The 25,500-nt window shown below is 37.0% G+C and overlaps 1 protein-coding gene across 1 annotated transcript; it reads right to left on the bottom strand.

Moving 5' to 3' along the window:
• Positions 1–7,190: 7,190 nt before the first annotated feature.
• cacng7a (calcium channel, voltage-dependent, gamma subunit 7a) lies at positions 7,191–24,133 on the bottom strand (the record flags this gene model as incomplete). Its single annotated transcript, XM_081376910.1, has 5 exons — positions 7,191–8,022; positions 10,357–10,502; positions 15,959–16,099; positions 19,167–19,253; positions 23,938–24,133. The coding sequence occupies 5 exons, from the start codon at positions 24,131–24,133 to the stop codon at positions 7,570–7,572; spliced, it is 1,023 nt and encodes a 340-aa protein (XP_081233036.1). The 3' UTR covers positions 7,191–7,569.
• Between the last annotated feature and the right edge of the window lie 1,367 nt (positions 24,134–25,500).

The following is a 25,500-nucleotide window of genomic DNA, read 5'->3' on the forward strand; positions in this document are numbered from 1 at the left end:
CTTGATCATTTACTTTAGATGTACTCATTTATGCTAGTTGTGTTAACTCTGATGTTTTCTGCATACAACTTGGAATTACTGAGTTTACTTTACTTCAAAAGCAATCCAGTTTACTTGTTAAAACCATGCAAACCGATTGCACTTAAAATAGCAAGTAAGCTTTACTCCAATAACTTAAGTGCTATCAATCATCTATTATATATCATTGAGAATACTTTCATAATTTAACAAAGATAAAATTTACAACAGGACAAATAAATTTAAGGCAATGATACAGTTCAAAGGTAAATTTATTGTATTTGTTTTCTTAACAACTGACACAGGGGTGGCCCACACAAGTTTGCATTGGGGTATACAATTTATGTAAATAGTCACTTTAGGTTTTTACATTTAAAAAAAAAAAAAAAAAAACGGAAACACTTTATACGGTTTATTAGTTAACATTGGGTAGTGTGTTAACTAACATGAACTAACCATGAGAAATACATATAAAAATAAATATACTTGAGACCATACCCTGACTCTAACAGATTCTCAACAAACAGCTTTAACAATTCAATACATAACAATGACTCACTTTAATCAATAACACTTCGGAGACCAAACTTGGTATATAGAAGTGCAAAAAAAGTGGCCACATTCATTAACGATGGAATAGTATTTCATCGTTTAAGCCTAAATGATGAAAAAGCAATGTCTCTCAAACACATACATAAGAAATTAATACGCTGACAGATTCTTAAAATGTTTTAATTCTGTCAGTAATTACTCACCCTCATATTGTTCCAACCCCGTAAGACTTTTGTTCATCTTAGGAACACAAATCAAGATATTTTTGATGAAGTCTAAGAGGTTTATGTTCCTCCATAGACATCAATGTCATTGCAACTTCCAAGGCCCAGAAAGGTAGTAAAGACATAGTTAAAATAGTCCATGTGGCTACAGTACTTCAACCTTAATGTTATGAAGCAACAAGAATACTTTTTGTGTGTAAAACCCCCACCATTACGACATTATTCAACAATCTCTTCTCTTCCACGTCATTCTCCAACACTGTTGACGTAGTGTAAACGTCCAGCGCTTCTGGGTTCTACGTCAGATTGAGGCTTATTATTGTCTGATGCTGGTCATGTGTGATGCTGGCCAATAATAAGCCTACGTTCTGACATAGAACCCAGAAGCGCTGGGATGTTTACACTACATCAACAGCGTAGGAGAATGACGTGGAAGAGAAGAGACTGTTGAATAATGTCGTTATTTGGGGTTTTTTTTGCGCACAAAAAGTATTCTCGTCGCTTCATAATATTAAGGTTGAAGTACTGTATACTTCACATGGACTATTGTAACGATGTTTTTTTCTGGGCCTTGAAAGTTGCAATGACGTTGCGGTCATTGGGGGGTAGAAAGCTCTCAGATTTCATCAAAAATATCTTTATTTGTGTTTTGAAGATGAACGAAGGTCTTACGGGTTTTGAACGACATGAAGGTGAGTAATTACTGACAGAATTTTCATTTTTGGGTGAACTAACCCTTTAACTTGCTCATGAACTAATGGGCTGACAATTTTAAACAAGTGGCTTAGTTTCCCTTTTATTTTTCTATCAACTAATCTAATTCCACTGTCATAAACAAATGTAATCTAATGCCAAACATCATCAATCTTGCACATTTGATTACTCAACAAGAGATTGTTCAGAGATTGCAGTTTTGGTGAGAGTTTGTTCTGTCTCAAAGCAAGCATCAATTTCTGAATGAAGTTAAAAGTATTTTTCATGTCTTTTGGGTAATCCAAATTTAAAGCATAAAACAGACCAAAATAGATGCAAATTGCCTGAGGCAGGTTCTGCAGATTATCCATTACAATACCTTTCTCAACAATGATGGCAGTAGACACTGGGCAAAGGTAGAGTTTATTTAGAAAGGGAAGTTGTTCTTCATCAATGACAGTCAGCACCCCAACAGATAGTTGTGCCCAGGCTTCATCAACATCACATACCTAAATGAAACCAAACAATAAAAATATTACAACAGAGAAAAGTGAAAAGGCATGATCTATAAATTATAAATTAAAATTTAATTTTCCTCAAAAACCTTAATTTCTTTTTGACTGAAGAAAGAAAGATATGGACATCTTGGATGACATGGGTGTGAGTAAATTATCAGGAAATTTTTATTTGAAAGTGAACTAATCCTTTAAGATTACAGTCCACAGTTAAAGAGTTTATCAACAAAACCCTACAACACTTTAGACAACAGCTAGATAGATTGTAAGCAAAACCATGATAAACTCAGAATATTAATACAAAATTAAGGCTGCAGTAAACTCACCCCTGTATTCATTTGCTGCATAAGCTCATCTAATTTCTCTCCAATGCTTCTTGAAGACTTGAAGATTGTGACAAAGCGTGGTTTGTAGCGATCCACAGCACCATAAAAGTTACTCTGCAGTCTGCAGATCTGTGGGGACTATCCTGTTAAACTCTGCAAACACCTACAACACAGGCAAAAAAAAGGCATGGGACAGCGTGGAAATCTTTCAATGAACAATTATTAGTAATTAATAATTGATTTTTCTTATCTTTATAAAAAATATCTTTCAATGCATGGTCAGGCCAACAGGCCAATTCTAATAATAAATAATAATTCATTACATTTATATAGCGCTTTTCTCGACACTCAAAGCGCTTTACATAGAAGGGGGGAATCTCCTCAACCACCACCAATGTGCAGCATCCACCTGGATGATGCGACGGCAGCCATATTGCGCCAGAACGACCCACCACACACCAGCTTACTGGTGGAGAGGAGACAGTGATGAAGCCAATCAGTATATGGGGAGGATTAGGAGGCCATGATGGACAGAGGCCACTGGCCAAATTTGGCCAGGATGCCGGGGTTACACCCCTACTCTTTCGAAAGACATCCTGGGATTTTTAATGACCACAGAGAGTCAGGACCTCGGTTTAACGTCTCATCCGAAGGATTCTAAAGCCAAACCTAAACAGAATGTGGTTTATAATGGTGGAAAAGGGTATGAATAAGTACTTACTTGTCTCTCAGTAAAAAGAGCTGGCCACTGCTCCATCTGCATCCATAACTTCACGTCTTTGCATTGAGAAGGTCTGGTCCATCTTTGATGCAGTGATAAAGCAGTTGAGTAAAAAAAAAAGTCAGCATACATTTTTTTAAAAAATCACTTTTACAGTGCTTTCATTACAATCTGAATTTACTCAATTTAAAATAATAATAGCTTAATGCTGTTGTGAAATCACATTCTGTCAAAAAGCATCACATACTTCATTACATTTAACTGTAGATGTGCACCATTTCACCAGATTTGGAACCTTAATAATTGAACCAATGCCAATAGAGGAGAATGCATCAGTGAAAATGGTAAAATAGAAAACCATAATTCTTACATTTGGGACAAATAAATCGCTTTTCAGGCATTCCAGGAACTGTTATGGTACCTGATAGTTTTATGCGCAAAAAAAAAAAAAAAAAAAAAAAAAAAAAACAGGCCTTATCTCAATTATTTGGTAACGTTAGACGTTAAGGAAATCAGTAAAAATGAGCGACAGACAGTAAAAAAAAACATTCACACAAAAGTCGCATGCTTGATTACTCACCTTATTATTATTCCAAAAACGTAGCGAAGGTCCAGATAAAAATGTAGGTCGTCTGTCAAAGTCTTTCCACATCTGCAAAAGTGGCGCCGAAAATGAAATACGCACAGAATCTACTGCGCATGCTCTCACAAGTGCCACTTCTTCTTCTTTGTTTTTTTTCTGCAAATTAGGCATGCTTTAATTCACTGCTGCCTCTCACTGGTTTAGTAACGTCATTGCATCCTTTGTTGTTACTTGCTTATTTCAAGTAATCGTGACTCAAACGATTGAGTAACTTGTTATTTTCACCATGCAATTGACTGTAACTCAACAAAACCTAGTAAGAAGTATGTATTTTATATTACTGAGTAAAGTTTACTAAGTATATGTGAGTCAGGAAAGCTATTGGATTTTACAGTGAAGGATGTAGTAACACTTGAGTCAATACTATCCAAAACCTTACAAAAATCTCAAAAGCTTACAATGACTTCAGTCAGTATTAGTTATCATGTTTTTCACTTTAGAATACTGATCTAAATTATTAGTAGTTCCTTTAGAAAGATGTAGTAACACTTGATTCATTACTAATGGGTTACCATTACTTTATATTATTATGCATTATTAATATTAATTATGAACCTGTACATAGTAGCTCTTAGTCTTCAGTGAGGTATCAAAAATAGTAGTCAATAGTGAACTAGAATTCATTTCAGCGCTATTACTTACTAATTTTGTCAATAGTAGCCTAGTTACTAAAATGTTAATAGTGCATTACTCATTTGTTCCTGTAGTTATTCATTAATGAAGGAACAGTATTTTAAAGTGTTACCAGAGATACTTTTAATGTCCACAGTCAAAATTTCTTTAATAAAACCTAGCATTGGTCTCGTTCTTGGGTGTTATTTAAACTGCTGAGAATATTAAGAAAGGTCTCTCTGATGCAAAACTACATACAGTAGAGCAAGATGAAAATGATTTGAATGTAAACATGTATAGTTGTCAAACAATAATGAAAACCAGTAAATCATGAAAACCACAAGGCTGAAATTCGCCATGATCAATAAGTGATCACAAACCCTTAAACAGACAACTTTAGACTCTTACCTGTTTTTCAATACATTTTTAGTGAAACTATTAAAAATGTTAAAATCTCAAAAACTAGCAGGGTGAATCTCATGAAACATGCCCTGGTTATATTTCACCCTACTATCAGAAGAAATATGTAAATAATGTATACAATTAAAAAAATGATATATAAAAAAAATAAGTAAAATTGTTAATGTAAATTGTTTTCATCCTATAATTAAGCAGCCGCTCATTCAAAATTCTTGTAATGTAATTATCCATTTTTTTGTCACAATGGAAAGATTTGCAATGATCTTGTAAAAAGCTTCAATGCCTAATCTAGTCTTTTTTCACTTTATTTTTTTATGTATTTATTTTGGGGAGAAATGTAACTGGACATGTTTTTACATATTTACTTTTTCTGTTTTTTTTTTTTAATACACAAAATACTTGTTTTACAAGAACAGAATGAAATTGTAATTATAATGGAAACAGTAATTTAAACTGGGTATATGGGGTCACAACAGTAATCATGTCCAATTTTGCCCTGCATTTTTAAACAACAAATTAAAGTACACGCATACAGTATGAACAGTAAAATGCATTGTCATTTAATGTGTACATTTTTTCAGTTTCTTAAGTTTTATTTAGCAAATTCCAGATTACAAAGAAGAAATGCCACAGTTTTAATAATAATAGTAATAATAATAATAATAATAATAACTGTCATCATCATCATCTTAAGTATCAGGCACAATTGCTTTGGCATTATGGAATGAAAGGCATGCAAAACTGATAAGTGAAAAACAGAAAACTAAAGCCTGGAAGGTTGAGAGAGAGAAGAGAGAAATGAGGGGTAAAAGAGGGAAAGACATGTCAAATGAGAGAGGCAGCTTTAGCTTAATGGGACTTTGAGAGAGACAAATCAAGACAAAGGACAGCCCACAGGAATGAAAAATAAATGAGGAAAAGGGTGTGAAGATGAAAAAAATGTCATGCAAAATGGTACATACATATTTATAAGCCAGACCCTCAGCGTAGACCGCAACAACAACAAAATGTCAAAATGTCAACTGAAACAGTGAGAACAGAAAGATCATTATAACGCAATTATTAGCAAAAGACGAGAAACAAAAACAGATATTTACACGCTCGAGACTTAAAAGCAGACTAAATTTGTACCATAAATAAATCATTCCTCTCGCTCTTTTCATTTTCCATATGCATATTTCCCTTGTAATATGGCTATAATATAAATGGCTATTCTATGTATTTCTTTACTATCCAGCAGGAGCCAGTCCTGTTCTTTATAACTATTTATATTTCATAACTATGTATGTTTATAATATTTACACACAATAATGAACTCTATCAGATATAACTCTCTGGAAAATATTTCAAGCTTTTGTGCATGAAAATAGGGCATAACAGATAATTATGATAATATTTCTAAGTTATTTAGGGATATGTTTATGGATTAGGGAAAGGGATTTGATGGTACTGTACAAACTGTCTTTACTGCATTGCTCAGTCGATGCAGCATCCGCAGGCACCAGGTATGGAAATGCTGACTCATCTGCCTCATTTTAGTCAATGAATCGAATACAGATTTCATATACTGTAGCTAATACTTCAGTGCTTGTTTTGATGCACTATTAATGCTTGACCAGAAGATGGCGCAAGATACCAGGGGCAGAACAACCATTCACTCAAGGTGGAAAACTAAACCATAGCATTGTGCTATTGAAGGCTTCCTCATGATGATTTCTGTTCTTATTTTTCATTAACCCACATTACTCTAAAACATGATCTCTGAAACACTGATGCGACACGCACAGGACTGATTTACAATAGCTTCTGTTGTAATATAACACGTTTACAATTCATTTTGTATAATAAACATTTCAATTAATAGTTGTAGTGATAATATTAATAATAAAAGAGAAGTAACGGCTGCATTTTTAAGATGATGACTGAACAGTGAAGGAGAGTAAATCTCTGGCATTCATATAGGAGTCAGCCTCCATTCTAGGTGAAGGTAAATATGTTTAATATGTTCAAACGTTTCCTTTTTGTATCGTGCTATATCACTGCTAAACTTTTTTTTTTTTTTCATTTTTTCTTTTTTTTTTAACATGAGAGCACAAGAAAACAAGGCATATTGAAGGCCGAGGGGCCAAGCGTACAACATCCCAGTAAGGAAACATCAGCCAGCTTTGTAGAACATCTACCCTGATGTACAAATCTAAAAACATTACAAATTGATAGTAAAGGACCAATCGGGCCCCCTGCACCTTTGCCCACGTGATAAAACACAGGTAAATATGTTGGACTACACTAGATGACTACTGCTCTTGATACATTATGTACAGAAATGATGCATCTTGTGCGCTGAAATAAATCTGCCACACCATTTGAAGAAATCCGCCACCTTTGGGGCACATTCGTGTCTTTTTGCTTTTGTATAAACAAGAAATGGAGAAATAGCCTCATGATGCTGATGATATATGAGGAATGAGGGGATGAAAAATGCTTTTATGATGTGCAATAAGATTTAAACATTTTACATACAAATTTAAATATGTATACAACTGTTCTCAACTATTTTCAGCAAGTCAGTATTTTGTACTTTTTCCCTAATTTCTTCCTCCTCCATACATTATTTCTATATGTATAAATGCTATTCCCTCACTTATTATTCTCGCTCTAAAAATCTGTTAAAACATCATTCAGGCACAGAATTGTAAGTGAAGTGCTTCCTCGTCTACCTCTTTTCAACTTAGCACCCTTTTCTCCATTTTTCTCCCGTAGTCTCTGGAGAACTAAAAGCCCCGGTGATCCTCTTACCTAATGTTATGCACATATTTCTGGTTAGGTATCGCATACGGAGGAATCTCTAACACGGAGAGGCGCTCATACGCATGTGTGCGTGGTAGCGAGGGGGCGGGACAGCGGATGGGGGTGTGGCCATTGGGAGGGACTGAGGGGCGTGGCCACCAGAATGGGAGGAGTGGATGGTGTGAGGATAGGAAGAGGAAGAGGAGGAAGAAGCAGGTGGGAGGTGATAGCTGGCCCCGGAGGAGGGGCCCGAGGAAGAGGGCGGATTGGAGGGCCCGCTGCTTTTGGGCGGAGGCAGTGGGGCCTGGTTGAGCTGAATGGAGATGTCGCTGGACACCTCGGAGCCGCTGCGTCCGCGCTGAGGAGGAGGCCACGAGTCGGGGTGCAGGTACTGGCCGCTGTAGTCACTGCATTCGGACAGACGGGGGCGATACAGCGCAGGGTGGGGCCGGTACATCTCCTCCTCGGCGTAACGTTTCATGAAGAGATATACAGACATAACCCCAGCTCCCTAGAAAGACAAAATCACTTGTTATTCAGTTCTTTTTAAATTCACGGATTATCACGGATAAAATGTTCCTACAACCTAACAGCTATCGCTGCAAATAGATATTCTGAGATATGGCACCTTTCTCTGTGAAAATCCTGTGCAAAATAAAACAAATTCTACAAAGTGTAAGGGATTGAGCTTGTGCTTTTCTTTTCTTGTCTTTTAAATCAGAAAACTTGCCAATTAAAAGTGCTCTCCACCCAAGGGGTCAAGGTTTGGCTGCTTGACATGACCCAGTTAGCCGTGACTACACCATCTGGGGGCAAAATCATCTTTTTGCATTAAAAGCCATTTAAAACTAACGTATTCATGTAGTTTTATGCAATAAACATTTGACTTTTGTACACTGCCGTTCAAAAGCTGGGGTAAGTATGATTTTTTAAAACAAAATAATACTTTTTATTCAGCAAGGATGCATAGTGACAGTAAAGAGTCAGTTTCTAATGTTACAAGATATTTCTATTTCAAATACATACTGTTCTTTCGAACTTTCTATTCATCAAATAATCCTGAAAAAATCATGTATCAAGGTTTTCAAAAAATATTAAGCAGCTGTTTTAAAATGTGTGTTTGTTTTGGGTGAGTTTTAGTTCAGTTTCATTGCTTTGCTTTTTTTTGTTCATGGTTGTTCATTGATTTACACCTAATGTAATTTCATTAATTAGTTTCTGTGTATTTAAACTTACATTTGTTCTGTTCATTGTCAGATCTGGCATGTGTTACCGGTTGTTCTGTTTTGTTACCTGTGATTTCTGAGGTATATACCCGGAGTACTTTTGTTTTCTTTTATTAAACACTAACTGCTGCATTTAGATCCAGCTCTTTCATTCATTGCTGCAGCCGTGTGTGACAGAAGGACAGACCAACACATGGATCTAGCGGCAGTTCGTATCCTCCTCTGCTCCCTCAAGAGACACACAGAGGAATTTTTAGACTTTGTCCATCTAGTACACTACGATGATGACGAGCGACGGACCTCGAGGGAGATTTCAGGCGTTTGTGGACTGGGTCCTGTTTCACTGTGGGTCCCCCTTTACCATCGGCAAGATTTGGGATCAAAACACAACAGTCCATTCTGTGCACTTTGTGTCACCCGCCGCGACCAACCCAGCAGACAGAAAGGCAGAGCCCACCGCAGACAAAGAGCCTGAGCCTGCTACGATGTCAGAGACTGAGCCGACACCTAAGCCTTATATCTCCACGGAGAAGAAAAGAGCACCAAGCCTGCTTTGTTGCCCAGCACTGTTATTGATGTCTTTGATGTTCCCGCCCTGCCTTCTACTCCCTCCTCCTCTGCGTTTTCGAGGCGGCCTAGAGAGTCGTTCCTAAAAAATTTTGTCTGTTTCGTGTCGGCCAAGGAGGCCGTTCCTGAGATGTCTGCCTGTTCCATGTCAGCCGTTTATTAACCCTCTGTCTGCACTGCCCAGCCCTTTCCTCACTGCCTCTCATCAGCCCTTCATCTCCTCCTATGTTGTCCGCTTGGTGCATTGTGTATCCGCCTTGGGCTGATTGTTTGTCACCTCGACTCTTGACTGCCGACCTATTTCTCTACTTAGAACCTCAGAGCCCGCAACTCCACCTCTGCCCATCAACCTGTTGCTCCTCTTCCCCTCAGCTCCAACTGGGACCGTCATCCCTACGGCTCCACCAGGCCTCCCCGTCCCTCCTGCTTCACCTTCGTCAATCATCGCTCTGCCTTCTCCATGGACTTCTGAGGCTTCGTCTGCGACTCATACCTCCACCCCTTTAGCTTCGCCTTCCCTCCGGCTCGATCTCAGTCTTCCGGCATCATGGCTTCGCCTCGGCCGAAGTTATGGATAAAAAAACCTTACTGAACCAAAACTTTTTAACAGTATTAGAGTTTGAGCTATAGAAGTATAGCTATCAGTATGATAGTAGGCTGAACTATAGTTTGTGATGGTTTAATCCTAAAGCGTTATTACCATGTTTAAATTTGAATTAGTGTTTTTTTGGTGATCTCATACTTTTGGACCCCACTGTCTATGCATATTCATCATATGAATATAAGTTGAGGTTACTGCAGACACTAGATGCTGACATTTACAAATTGCTGCACTGAACTTACTGAATTAGCATTTATGCAGCATAACGGAAATGTGTAGCCTTCACCCCTGCAAAAGCTAGGCTAAAATTAATGCATACTGATGAGGGCAGAGCTGTTGGTTTAGCAGAGAAAGCTGTTAACACAGCTGCATATTAATGAACTGAGCTCTGTGATAAGAGTACACACGCAGTCAGCTCAAGTGTTAACAGTAGCTGGTCTCTGTGACTGACCTCTTTGAGCAGGAAGGAGCTGGCAGCAAAGGCAAACGACCAGCCGTAGTGGTAGTGAAAGAACTGCTCTGGCTCTCGAGGCCTGTTCATCACTTCATCGTTGATACTGGAGATATACAGCACCAAACCGACCACTAAGCTCAAACCTGAGAAAGAGAGTGAAAGAGGATAAAGGCAGTAAATCATGGCTGAAAAAAAGGGTAATTCGTGCATAAAAGAAAAACAGTAAAGTAGAAAGATTGGAAAACAACCCTCCTGAAAAAACTTGTTTAAGATGGTTTCCCAGCCTGGCCAAGCTTGAGTTTAGCTAGACTGCAGTCAAAAGACAAGCCTAACCAGGCTTGGGTATGCTGGTGTTAGATGGTTTAAGCTGCTTTAAGATGGTCTGCTAACCTGGAAAAGCTTGTTTAGCTGGACTCCTAGCCTGACCAAATGAAAAGTGTCCAAAACCCCTCTAAGACCAGCCAATAGACCAGCCTGACCAGTCTATGGTTTACTGGTCTTATATGGTTTAACCGGGTCTTAGCTAGTTTATGTTGGCCTCTGAGCCTCGCCAAGCCATCTAAGACCAGCAAACCACCTTTTTTCTTTTCTTTTTTTGCAGGAAACATTTTCTAAAGAAATGTCAGTGGTGCTTGCAGATGCAAAATTTGAGACTGCTGTGTTTTAAATGTTTTTTTTGTGTACTGCTATGTGGTTAATAGGGTGTTATGGGTGATAACTATGTGGTTGCTAGTGTGCTTTGTGTGGTTGCAAGGTGGTTACTTACTGGGACTAAAGTCTCTGGGAAAGAATTGGGATACTAGCAATTCATTCGTTGTTACTTAGCAATGCAATAAGGTTGTTGCCATGATAAGGTGTTGTGTATAGGGTGGGAAGCGTTTTTTGTATGCGTGTATGTGTGAAAGGGTTTTGGAAAATAAGTATGCTACACCTTCACATTAGTAAAGGGAGAAACTATTTTATACACAAAAAGGCAATGAAATGGCAAATGAAAGAAGCAAATATGCCTTGTAAACACCCAAGTAAAAGTGTTGTTATTACTGCAGTGTTTTTTCTATTACGGTACTATACCGTCAAAACGGTTTTCTTCCCGTAAGCTATATGTGGAGAGTGAACGATAATAATCAGCCCACCAACACGCAACCTGTCATAAAAGGAGACATTAACATTTATAGTGCGCTCAAATTTTGCTGTGTTATGATGGAGAAAGCTCTGCTGCGGTAATTGTGGAGTGCAGGAGAAAAAAAGAGAGAGAGAGAGAGAGAGAGAGAGAGAGAGAGAGAGAGAGAGAGAGAGACAGCAGTAAGGAAAAGCCTTTGGCATAATCAAACAGATTATCGCAGTCTGTCACTGCCAGCTGTCTATGCTGCTAATATCGACAAGGAATGTGCATATATATTTCCTTTTCACATTAGAAATGCAAGAGATTAGAAGTTAAACTGCTATGTCACATCAGGGCATATATTTCAGGACAAAAAAAGCAAGATGAGTAAAGACTATTCATACTGGATATAGTACCTGCTTCTATACAATGGTAAACTACTCTATACTACAGTCTGGAACATCACAGTCTGTGTTTTGTTTTTTGCAGCGTTGTGCATATCTGTGTTCAGCACTTTACAACAGCGCTGTTGTGGTGTCTTGTGCTTTATTAATAATTCTGTAGTACAAAATGCTGAGCTAAATGTAACATTAGCACCTGATGCAGTGCTACACGGCACAGAGCTGGGCGGAGCCACAGGAATCTGCAGTCGTACTTTCTCCTGCATTACAAAATCTAAATCGCAGTAGTGCATGCATTAGAGCCGCATCGGCTGCAACACATGGGACATGTTGACCGGGCTCTGCCCCACCCCCCATGCAAACGATTGGGGGGCGAGCTGATTCTCCCACTGCTGCTGACTCCTTGCTTTTGCCTCTTTGTTCATTTCCTGACATCTAATGAAGACGGTGAGGCAAATTAGATTTTAACAGCCACTCAATGATTTACTGTATTCTCATTAGCAAATGTTGATTGTTTTGATTGGAGTGTAAATGGTATTGCGTAGATGTGCAAATCGAGTGCTGCAATTAAGCAATAAGTGATAGACTGAGCTGTATTGTGAATACAGAAATTTCAGCTCAGGGTTATTGAGCTGAAATTACCGTATTATGTGAAAAGAAAGAGACGATGGAGTGATGGGGAAAAAAAAATTAAATTAGCAAAGCTACAGTGTGTAGGAAATCAGTTACCTGGGTCAATGATCAATTAAACAATGTACGCTATCGTTCAAAATGTGGGGTTGGTAAGATTTTAAACTAAAGTCTCTTTTGCTTACCAAGGTTTCATTTGTTTAAACAAAAATATAGTAAAAACAGAAAAAATTTGAAATATTATTGCAATTTCAAATAACTGTTTTCTATTTGAATATATTTAAATATTTAATTTATACCTGTGATGGCAAAGCTGAATTTTCAGCATCATTACTCCAGTATTCAGTGTCACCTTATCCTTCAGAGATCATTCTAACATTCTGAGTTTCTGCTCAAGAACATTATCAATGTCGATACAAACAGCTGTGCTGCTTAATATTTTTGTGGAAACTGTGATAATTTTTTGAGGACTCTTTGTAAAATAGAAAACTCAAAAGAACAGCAAAAAAAGAAAAGAAAAAGAGTACTCACCCCAAAACTTTTGAACAGTAATGTAACTGTTGTTATATAATATGTGAATGCAGAATGCAGTGACTAACCAATCAGAATCATGTTGTGTAATAAGATAATAGAGTCAGTCGTTCTTTATCACAAAATGACCATTGACATTGTGATCAGGATGTTTTTGTGTCCTAGTGGTTCTCAACCAATGGTCCAGCCTTAGCAAACTTCCAAGGGGGATGCCTGATTATTACTAACAATTATTAAAAATAAATTAAATGAATACACAAATTTAATATTCTAATAATTTAAATTTAAAAATAAATAAAAAAACTGACATCAAATGTCTTAGTTTGGTTTGGGATTCACATTGAATTATATAGTCTCTGCTAATAATAATACAACTTTTTTTTTTGGAAACTTCATCAAGATTTTAAAATCGTAAGGTCAAAAGAAAGTTGAGAACCACTGCTGCATTCTGTATGAAGTTAATTTAAGTTATTTGAAACTATTTTATTATTTGAGAAGAGACCATGGAGGGATATGAGGGACATGAAACAAGCAAAGCTAAGAGGAAAATTGATAGCCTGGCACAACAATCAATTCCATAGTAGTGTTAATTTTGTCTGCTGTTTTTTAATGTCCTGTGTCAAATATACTTCTTAGTTTCTATCATATTTATTCATCCTTGTCCTGTTTTTAGGTCAAGTTTTAGTCAACTAATACCCAGTTTTACCAGCCCGTTCTCATCCTAGGGCGTCATATACTGACGCTTTTGACATTTCGTCCACATCGAACGCACATGGCACCCTTTAGCGTCAATATGAGACGCAGATAGATATGGGCCAGAAGGCGCCTCCTAGCGGTCTAACCCTAACCCTACCCAAGACCTAAACCTACCCATAACCGAACAAAGCTCTGTGCGTCTAATATTGACGCTAAAGGTTGCCATGTGCGTTCGATGTAGACGAAATGTCAAAAGCGTCAGTATATGACGCCCTAGGATGAGAATGCGTTGGTTTTACAGACAAGGTTAAAGCCTACAGTGTAGTCCCAGACTAAAATGAATGTGTGAGCTGTTTTAACTGAAAGCAACTTGCTCTGGCATATCTTAAAATGTCTTAAAATTTGTCTCAAGATGCACACCGGTAATGTTTTTTTTTTTCTAAGGAACGTTTATAAAAGCTACTTAAATGCCCTAATTAAACTAAGGTCTAATCCTGGCTTAATCTAAGCTTTGTCTGTGAAACAAGGCCTACTGTAAATGTCTGGGCATTTTAGTCTAGTTTTAGTCAATGAAATGAACGTGCGAGAACAAATGAGGTTCATTCTCATGTGTTATGCAGCACGAGCTTCCTCAAGAACCAATGAGGTTTGTTCTTGTGCGTCAAGCAGGTTCGGTTGAGATTCTTTTATATGTTTGCTGATCAATGTTTAAATGTAATTTTTAAAAAAAAAATCTGTTCATCATATAAAGTGATCGGGTCTCTTAAAAAACAAAATTGAACTAAACAATTTTCAGTTCATATGGATTCGTTTTACGATCTCTTTATGAACTTTTTGAAGCGTCAAAGTGGTAGTTGCGTACTGTATGTCAACGGAGGGACAGAAAGCTCTCAGATTTCATCAAAAAGATCTTCATTTGTGTTCCAAAGATGAATGAAAGTCTTATGGGTTTGGAACGACATGAGGGTGAATGATTAATGACAGAACTTTTAGGTGAACTATCCCTTTAAGTAAAAAAAAGGGCAGAAAATTTATACTTTTAACAGAAAAGCTCTGATTGGTGGATTTAAACTCTTGACATAACCGCAAACATGAAAGCTTGTAGTAGAGGCTTGTACAGCATCAGTAATATTTAGGGGTGTTTTTTTTTTTTCAACCAAAATAAAGAGATTTTGGTAAAGTTTTTATTTTTTAACTCCATTTTAGTCTTGTTTTTTTTCCCGTCAACGATATTGCATGTTGATATAATCACAGTTGTCATTTAATGACCTTATTGTTGCCTCGTCATTGTCTCGTCTTATTGGGGAAAAAAAAGCTTGTCGATGAACATTTATCGTCATTATACAGATATTACACTATTATACGGATAATTATCCAAAAATATATGACTACATGCAGTATTCCACAATCAGAATCAAGTATTCCAGAGAGCTATTCAAAAACCTGTCCTGTTCCAGTGTTCTAGCACTGTTCAAACACAAGCTTTCTAAACCATTATGAGAAATCTGTTCCTGCAGGCTGATTTGTACAGCTGTCAGCAGGCAACTGATACAATCAACTGATATAGTTCTGCCATATAGCTGTCTTCAAGCCACACGGAGTATTGTGAAAGTCACAATTCCTCACTACAGTCTGAATGTCCTGGTACAACTTGAAAAAATTGGCAATTACACTGAATTATTCTTCTGGTATCAATACAGCCCTGCAGTATCATTCTTTATATATTGTTGATGTTGTATTTAGAGTAATGCTTCAATAAATATTTCTTTCAGAACATTAGTGCACACCAGATGTGTTTTAGGACATACTTTGCATGCAAATTAGTCCAATCTAAACACACTTTGACATTCTTGATAATCTGTTTCTATTAGCCGACTGCAAATGACAGCTGTTAGGCAGAGCTCTGTCGACTGGATCAGAGAGACCTCTCTTATTAATTACTGTTTGTGAGAAAAAGGGCCATTTAATGGATATTGTGTATCGCACATTACCATAGATGGATATTGGGAACACCATTTATTAAATATGCAAAGCTCTCAGTGGGATTCTCAGCCTGATTTCGGACAGATTGTGGAGAATTACCAGGCTCACCACTGAAACTGAAAATCAATAAACAGAATCTGATATGTAAGAGGATGCACAGCTATAGGCTGCAAAAGTGTGAACATCATGAGAAACATGATGAGAATCAAGAAGGGTTTTGAGCAGATTTTCAGATAATAAAGTACATACAACTTACCTGATAAGATGAAGAAGATTCCAGAGACGAAGGCCAGGATGGTGCGCTGAGGACGGATGTGGCCGATGTTGCTTATGACAAAGGCCGTGAAGACAAAGAGGAGTGAGACCATTGGGAAGGGGGTGGCAGTCCTCACCATTTCTAACAGAGCAAAGTGAAAAGGACAGAGCTAATTATTGAAATTATGAAATGTTAGTCCCTCAAAGTATATACAGTATGTATATATATATATATATATATATATATATATATATATATATATATATATATATACAGTGCCCATTCAAAGTATATTACCATTCATATTTAAATATTTTTAGCAGACCAGGGGGATTATTATAAGTATTATTAGTATTAGTGGAGGGCACTGTATATATATATATATATATATATATATATATATATATATATATATATATATACATAGTGAGGAAAATAAGTATTTGAACACCCTGCTATTTTGCAAGTTCTCCCACTTGGAAATCATGGAGGGGTCTGAAATTGTCATCGTAGGTGCATGTCCACTGTGAGAGACATAATCTAAAAAAAAAAAATCCAGAAATCACAATATATGATTTTTTAACTATTTATTTGTATGATACAGCTGCAAATAAGTATTTGAACACCTGTCTATCAGCTAGAATTCTGACCCTCAAAGACCTGTTAGTCTGCCTTTAAAATGTCCACCTCCACTGCATTTATTATCCTAAATTAGATGCACCTGTTTGAGGTCGTTAGCTGCATAAAGACACCTGTCCACCCCATACAATCAGTAAGAATCCATCTACTAACATGGCCAAGACCAAAGAGCTGTCCAAAGACACTAGAGACAAAATTGTACACCTCCACAAGGCTGGAAAGGCCTACGGGGAAATTGCCAAGCAGCTTGGTGAAAAAAGGTCCACTGTTGGAGCAATCATTAGAAAATGGAAGAAGCTAAACATGACTGTCAATCTCCCTCGGACTGGGGCTCCATGCAAGATCTCACCTCGTGGGGTCTCTATGATCCTAAGAAAGGTGAGAAATCAGCCCAGAACTACACGGGAGGAGCTGGTCAATGACCTGAAAAGAGCTGGGACCACCGTTTCCAAGGTTACTGTTGGTAGCATCATGCTTTGGGGGTGTTTTTCTGCACATGGGACAGGGCGACTGCACTGTATTAAGGAGAGGATGACCGGGGCCATGTATTGCGAGATTTTGTGGAACAACCTCCTTCCCTCAGTTAGAGCACTGAAGATGGGTCGAGGCTGGGTCTTCCAACATGACAATGACCCGAAGCACACAGCCAGGATAACCAAGGAGTGGCTCTGTAAGAAGCATATCAAGGTTCTGGCGTGGCCTAGCCAGTCTCCAGACCTAAACCCAATAGAGAATCTTTGGAGGGAGCTCAAACTCCGTGTTACTCAGTGACAGCCCAGAAACCTGACTGATCTAGAGAAGATCTGTGTGGAGGAGTGGGCCAAAATCCCTCCTGCAGTGTGTGCAAACCTGGTGAAAAACTACAGGAAACGTTTGACCTCTGTAATTGCAAACAAAGGCTACTGTACCAAATATTAACATTGATTTTTTCAGGTGTTCAAATACTTATTTGCAGCTGTATCATACAAATAAATAGTTAAAAAATCATATATTGTGATTTCTGGATTTTTTTTTTAGATTATGTCTCTCACAGTGGACATGCACCTACGATGACAATTTCAGACCCCTCCATGATTTCTAAGTGGGAGAACTTGCAAAATAGCAGGGTGTTCAAATACTTATTTTCCTCACTGTATATATATATATATGTATATCTGTGTGTGTGTGTGTATTTGTAAAATGTGTGTACATTTTATGGCCTCATATTATATTGAAAAACTTTAAATTGTACATTTAAAAAGCATTTAGCATTAAAAGAAGAATTTCCACACTGACTGAAAAAAATAAAGTAAATAACTAATAAACTAAACTAAAATGTGATTATAATATAATATAATATAATACTATTTTTGTATAATTATTACAAAAATACAGAAACGCAATAAACTGTAAGTTTAAAAATGATTGTGACATCTAAAGATATTTGATAATAAACTAAAAGGTGATTAAAATGCTTAAACATTGAAGCAATTAATAATACAAATACATTACCATTTACAGCACCTAAAGTATACTAGAATAGTTATAATATAATATAATATAATATAATATAATATAATATAATATAATATAATATAATATAATATAATATAATATAATATAATACAATATAATATAATATAATAGTATTTGACATAATATTTTTGTATAATTATTATACATGCAGTTTTGATGACCTCATATTATACTGTTAAAAATAATTGTCACACTGAAAGACTATTTAAATTGACTAATAGATGGTTAAACTGCTTAAAACAATTTAAAAAAAGTTATAGCACTCACTGTAAATACATAATATAAAATAATGTAATGTAATGTAATATAACATAATATAATAATTGTAATGTGTATATCCTTTGTTCTGTTTTAGTTTAGTTTTCACTCTGTCTGCTCTGTTCTCGTTTGCCTGTGTTCAAAACACTCTCTAGATTGTTGGTCGTTAATCATTGATTAGATTCTGTTCATCTAGTTCCCTTTGTTTATTTCTTCGCTTGTTTTGTTTCCTTTGTTTTTATATCCCTCTGCTTCAGTTCATAGTTGTCGGCTCTCATTAACGTGTATGTGGAAGTCTAGTTTGTGTTTTCTCCTGCGTATTCCTGTGTCCTGAGTATTTTGAAGAAAACCTATTTAAGTATATCTCCTTCGTTGTGCTATTTGACCGTTGTAACATGACAATAATATAATATAATATAATATAATATAATATAATATAATATAATATAATATAATATAATATAATAGAATAGAATAGAATAGAATATAATGTGACATTATATTATATTATATTATATTATATTATATTATATTATATTATATTATATTATATTATATTAATTATATTATATTATATATGCTTTCTATACATTTTAACCTAAAATCTAGATTTTGCAAAACAAAAAGGTCATGCCCATGATTTTTTGTATATATCCATTTACAGAATACAATTCATTGAATGAATATTCTCTTTTACAGCATTTTAGAGGAACTATATTGAATTTAACATCTTGCACTCAAACCGTTGTTTTTTCCAAGTGTATTTATACACAATAAGTGCATTCATTTTTCTTACTCAGTATATTGGCTGTGTTCTCAGTAGTGATCTCTATTTCTGGCTCGGTGAAGTATTCAGATGCCACACATCTCCCCTTCTCTGGCCCTGAGATAGAAAGAGAGACAGAGAGAAAGAGAGAGAGACAGAGGAACAAAGAGAGACAGGGACACAAAGAGAGACAGAGAGAGGGTGTACAGGCAGAGCGGGACAGAGATTGACAATGACAGTAGGGGAGACAGGGACAAACAGAAAGAAACACAGCAATGATTTTGGTTCAAACACTAAGAAGAGAGGCGAAAAAACTGACATGCATTACACGTATACACTGCACTTATAGTCAGAAGCATCATGCAGTTTTTTAAAGGCTGCTAAATAATTTCATGTATGCATTTTGTGAGAAAAATGTTGATATGAAGACAACTAATTTAAATAACTGGCAAATATTATTTGTTAAATATTACCTGGAAAATAGGTTTACAGCATATCTTTACATAGCCCTTAAATGGAAATGGGGATAGTAAAAAAAAAAAAAAAAAATTAGATGGGGCCAAAAATTATATTTATAACTTTGCATTTGCTCGCAAAACACTTGTGAAGGAAATAATATGAGGAGGGAGGGAAAACTATATCTGTACTTTTGCGAGCAAATGCGAACATTTTGGGGGAAATGCAATGTTTTTGTGAGAGAAGGCAAATATTTTGCCAGCTAAAGCATTGAAATAATAATTTCTCTTAAAGCTACACTGTGTGATATTTTCCCCCATCTAGCGGTGAAATTGTATATGACTACCCAGTGAATATTAGTTTCTGTTCCTTTCAATTTCGAGGGCGTTTTAACTCCTACGGTGGCCGTATTATTCCAAGATTAACATGGCTTCCAGTTCGACTTCGTCCAATTGCGCCTTTAAAACTACTCATCACCTGTGATCCGTCGCAGCACAGATTTATGTTACAAGGTAAACAATACTTTTTCACCATTGACGCGAGGAAAAGTAACGCAAGTTATACTAGAGGTCGTTCTGGCGTTATGCACAACCATGCTATGGTTAGACAAGCAACTATAAAACTTTGAATTCACACAAATAGGCTGAATTACCTGTCGAGAAGAAAGCAGGCAACTTTGACGTCCATTTTAAAATCTTTGCTCCTCATGAGCTCTTTCCATCTGGGAAAAGTTACTCCAGTATTGACTTTGGTCTTGCTGATTTGCCTGTCGCGTCGACGTTTTAATTCTCTCTTTCGCTTCCTTGGCGACTCTGCTACATGTCCTCGAAAATAGGCGTGATCCTCCATCAGCAAAATCAAATCTGCCGGCAGTCGCGAGTAATCTCCCCCTCGCATTCGTCTCTGTGTCACTGAGTGTAAAGCGCGAAAGGCGAAGCTTGAATTTACAGGTATGTCCCTCTTTGGCTAATGTAGTTTCAAGATGGAGGGACAACATGGCGACCGGAATTCGAACCCCTCACCCGTATGTACTTTCAATGGCAGATTATAAACTTACGAGAATACTTTATTACTTGAAAGAAGTAAATATACATTAATGAGCACATATATTTTTGAAAGAACTAAGTGTTTTTTGCTAAGAATCAACTAAAAAAATTACACACTGTAGCTTTAAATTTCTGTTAAAAAAGGTCAAAATGTTCAAATAAGCACGATTTATTTTATGACTTTTGGCCAGTCTTTGGTAAGCAGAATAAAATATAATAAAATATAGTAAAAGTAAATATAAATTAATAGTAACATTAAACATATTTCATTAAAAAATCTTAAAAGCACACATTAACATTGACATTGCTAAAATGTGTTTTTCTCTCAAATTTTTCGCAGACCACCTAGCGCCCCTTTGTGGCCCCAAGTTTGAAAACATGTTTTAGCAAACTATTTTATCCTACAATTATTTTAAATCATTTTATTATTTTAAATCAACTTAACACAAAAATCTGAAGAGGCACTAAAAGAGCATGACGCTTCTGCATAAAGTACATGAAAGAAGGGCACATTAGACCTCCCTCTCGGCACACACACATATAAAAGATCATTTTTAAACATATAAATCATATGCTCTCTAGAGCGCATGTAAAGAGTGCAAATTATTCACACAACACACCTAATGGGCAAAAAGTCTTCCTGAAGTGATTTGTCAAACACCCCCATACAGGCAAACTAAATACCAGAACTGGTTAAGCTAGAAACAAGGTGACATCATCCTCACACTTCTCGCAGTCAGCCATTTGCCACCAGCTGGTGTGGCATCGTTTCAGTCCACCTCAGCACTTCCTGTCAGTGTCATGAAAACAAACCAGCATGCGATGCAAAGCAACATATACAATTGCAACACAAAAAAATATATAGTCTTTATCTTACAGTGCCCCTATTATGCTTATTCGGATATTACCTTTCATGTAGTGTGTAATATAGCTGTTTTTTGAAGGTTAAAGATCTACAGATCAAAGTGCATGATAAATAAAGTTATTGTCTCCCAAAAGAAAGAACTGATTCTGAACTGTCTGAAACGAGTCGTCAGTAATTCCAGTCTTACTTCCTGTATGAACCTAAGTAGGTTTGCAACAAATTTGCATAATGCCAGATCTTCATTGGCTGCCCATGAACAACATCTACTTTGACCCTTAACTGTAGTTGTAGCTGAGGCCTGGAGGAGTTCGGTTTGATACGGTAAAACTGACGCCATCGCTACTGTACATATACTGTAACTGTGTATAAAAGTGCTGAGGAAGCCTCTGGAGCAAAATTCAGATGGTAATGGGAGTTTTGTTTCTGATACGTGCTGTAAGCGGTAGACCAATCACAACAGACTGGGCCATCTGACCAATCAGAGCAGAGTAGCTCTCGGAAAGGAGGGGTTTAGAGAGACCGGATCCTTGATCAAACCGTTTCAGACACTGAGTGTTTTTTTACCTTAAATGTATGTAAACCTATTGTAGGAGACCTCAAAAAAAAAAAAAGAGGAACCTTTAAAATAGCATAATAGGTGCACTTTCAGCAAAACTAAAAAAGGCGTGTTTCATTGCATCTTTTATTAGCCTAGGAATTTTATGTGGTTACTGATCTGGCATCTTGCAGTGGTTTGCCCACACAGCCTCACTAGTTCCTGTTTCAATGTGTGGCACGATTTGGGAGGGTGATGCAATAGGATGCCACACCAGTGCAGTGCAGGGACACTGAAGACCAGCTGCATAACACAGCAGGACGCCCCACAAATAAACTGCATCTTACCCATTTAGATGACACTGCCATTTGATGATACACAGATGCAAAGGGATTCACCTTTGAATCTGTGAGCAACACCTGATGCAAGAGTCAACGTCAAGTGATGCTTGACACAACATGAAACCACAATCATTTTCCATTTGGTTTTTAATCAGGCATCTGTCTCAGCAACAAACTGGGGTGCGTTTCCCATACAACTATGTAACTCATTGATTATCTAGTTTGATGCATCACTGGAGAAATAACCAACTAGTCACAACTGTTTCCCAAAACCGTGGTAACATGATTGCACCTCTCTGTTGTTTGAACCACACTGGTTCAACAACATAGGACTGTCACAGCTAGAGGAGTAATAACTTCTGCTAGTTTAATATATATGTATATTTAACTAGAATGAAAGATATAGAGCCTTATTTTAACAATCTAAGCGCATGGTCTAAAGCACACAGTGCAAGTGCACTTAGGGCGTGTCTGAATCCACTTTTACTTAACGACAGGACAAATGGTCGGTGCGCCCGGCGCATGGTCTAAAAGAGTTGTTGAGTAATGGGTGTGTTTTGGGCGTAACGTGCAATAAACTAATCAGAGTCTCATCTTAAGCAGATCATCAACGGGAAAAGCCGGATTCCACCATATCTTTATGTACACAATAATAATCTTTTACATTGTGATGCTTTTATTTTTAATATTTGGCTGGTTTGTGTCCCTGTGTGTGTAATAAGCAGAGTGTACGCGCGTTGTGCACCCGCCTATAGGCCCACGTTACTAACACGTTCTTTTAATCTTTACTAACACACTCTAAAACAAGTAATAAAAACTCAGTGAGTGTTTTAGCGCAATTTTCTCACGTCATGGGATCACAACACTAAGAGATAGTAAATCTTTTCCTGGATTTTTTTTGTGCGTTCCCGAGATTAGACCTTCCTTAACATAATGCCGAAAACCCGAAGTCTCTAGGTGGTCTGGTTGAGGAGTAGATAGAAGTGCAAGATTGGTGCGCACAGACAGAACAGAAATCATGAGTTAACAATCGCAATTTTGTCCGGTGGAAAATTGCGCTAAAAATACTGCGCCATTGACTTTAGACCAGTTTTCATTTGGTCAATGGCACAGTATATTTCAGTTGCCTCAAAATAGCAACGCGTCAACAATGCGAACACGCATGCCCATGCCATTTGCTATTTAAACAACATAGCGCAGGACGTGAAAATGATAACTGCGTCAGGCTGAAACTAGCAAAAAACACTTGCGTCGCGCCTGGCTCCGCATTGTGCTGGGTGTATATTAGGGCCCAAAGAATGTACTGAATGTTAGGCTGCTTATTGTGCTCAATAGCATGATCTATTTAAGTCCATGTGCCATTTAACAAGAAAATATGCTTTTTTGCGATGCTGTACGCGAATGTTCATTGAAACTATGGTTTCAGGAAACGGCAAATCGTTGAATTAAGTTGGTAATGACGGAACATGCGACTATAGTTGGTTAACGATGCTTTGGGGAAACGCAGCCCTGGTCAGGTGATAGAAGAGGATGCTGCTCTATCAGTAATGGTACCTACCAGCCACAAAACAGACCCTCCAGAGTCCAGAATGCAGAGCCATCTTCACCTCATTGGTCTGGTTCTGCTGCAGGACAATGCCCTCTTCCATTAACAGCCAGTAGTCCGTCGACACAGCCACACCAACCAGGAGCAGCCCGCACGCCCCAAACACAGACGACAGGAGCGTCAGTGCCCTGGTGCTAAATGAACTCATCTAAAAAGATGGGAGAGAAGAACATGAATAAATAAATAAACATACAAACATGCAATTAAATGGGTTGTTGGTTACTGGCCCTAGTCAAACAAGAACACCCTAGTAATATTGTGATCTCTAGATACACTAACATTAAAAAATAAAATAAAAACTTTTACTCAGCGAGGATGCATTAAATGGATCAAAAGTGTTTTCTTTTGAACTATAAGATACAAACATTCTTTTGAACTATATGATATGAAGCAGCATGACTGGTTTCAGTATTGATGAGAACAAATGTTTCTTGAGCACCAAACCAGCATATTGGAATGATTTCTGAAGGATCATGTGACACTGAAGATTGGAGTAATGGCTACTATAAATTCAGCTTTTCCATCACAGGAATAAATTACGTTTTAAAATATATTAAAGTAGAAAATAGTTATTTTAAATTGTAAAAATATTACAAAATATTACTATATGTTTGATCAAATAAATGCAGCATTGGTGAGCACAATAGACTTTAAAAACATGAAAAATATTCTTACTGACCTTGAACTTTTGAACACTAGTGTATGTTCTGGGCAATAAACGATCGGTCTGACCACATAAATAAACAAACAAATAAAATAACACATAACCTTATATATAAGTAATTCTATCCTGCCATTTGTATGTAATAATGTTGCTGCTTTCAAACCAACTTATGTAGTCACTTGAGTAGTCACAATTATTAAATATAAATAAAATAATTCTACTCAATTTGAACCAATCAGAAATTGTTCAACAACTTAAATCTCTGCAAAGAGGTGAAACAACCATTTGCCGATGAATTCTTCTTTCTTAATTTGTGCAAAAGCGGTAATCATGTGGAAAAACTGATGAATTGTTTTACGGGTTTTGTTTTAATATCAACCACTTGCCAATTAAGGCAAATAGAGTGCACTATAATAACTATAGGTCAAGAATTATTATATTAGCTGTGCCTGAAGGGCTTGATGAAAAATTCCCCTCCATCGACTACTGAAGTGTGTGACTCATCAACAGAACAAACAGATGAAGGACAAACAGTGTCCTTTAAATAGTGTATGACTAAAATGATTAGGGGCAAGCGTGCACTAAGACATATCTTCAGAATTATACGAGTGCTTAAAGACACTATAAATCATTAGTTATTTTATTTTTATGGCTTTTGCCTCTAATGAACAAGACGGAATAGCAGGAAAGTGCAAGGGAGAGAGAGCGAGAGGGAGAATGAGATTGGGACACAAACTGGATTCTGCACCCCATGTGAGCCCGTGCACTACCCACTGTGCCATGGCGCAATGCTAGCTATTAATCAACTAGCCACGAAAAGGTCTGTATTCTGACAAATAGGCGATTACAAA

This window comes from Scardinius erythrophthalmus (assembly GCF_964197995.2).
Source record: "Scardinius erythrophthalmus genome assembly, chromosome: 10".
Classification (NCBI taxonomy): Eukaryota; Metazoa; Chordata; class Actinopteri; order Cypriniformes; family Leuciscidae; genus Scardinius; species Scardinius erythrophthalmus.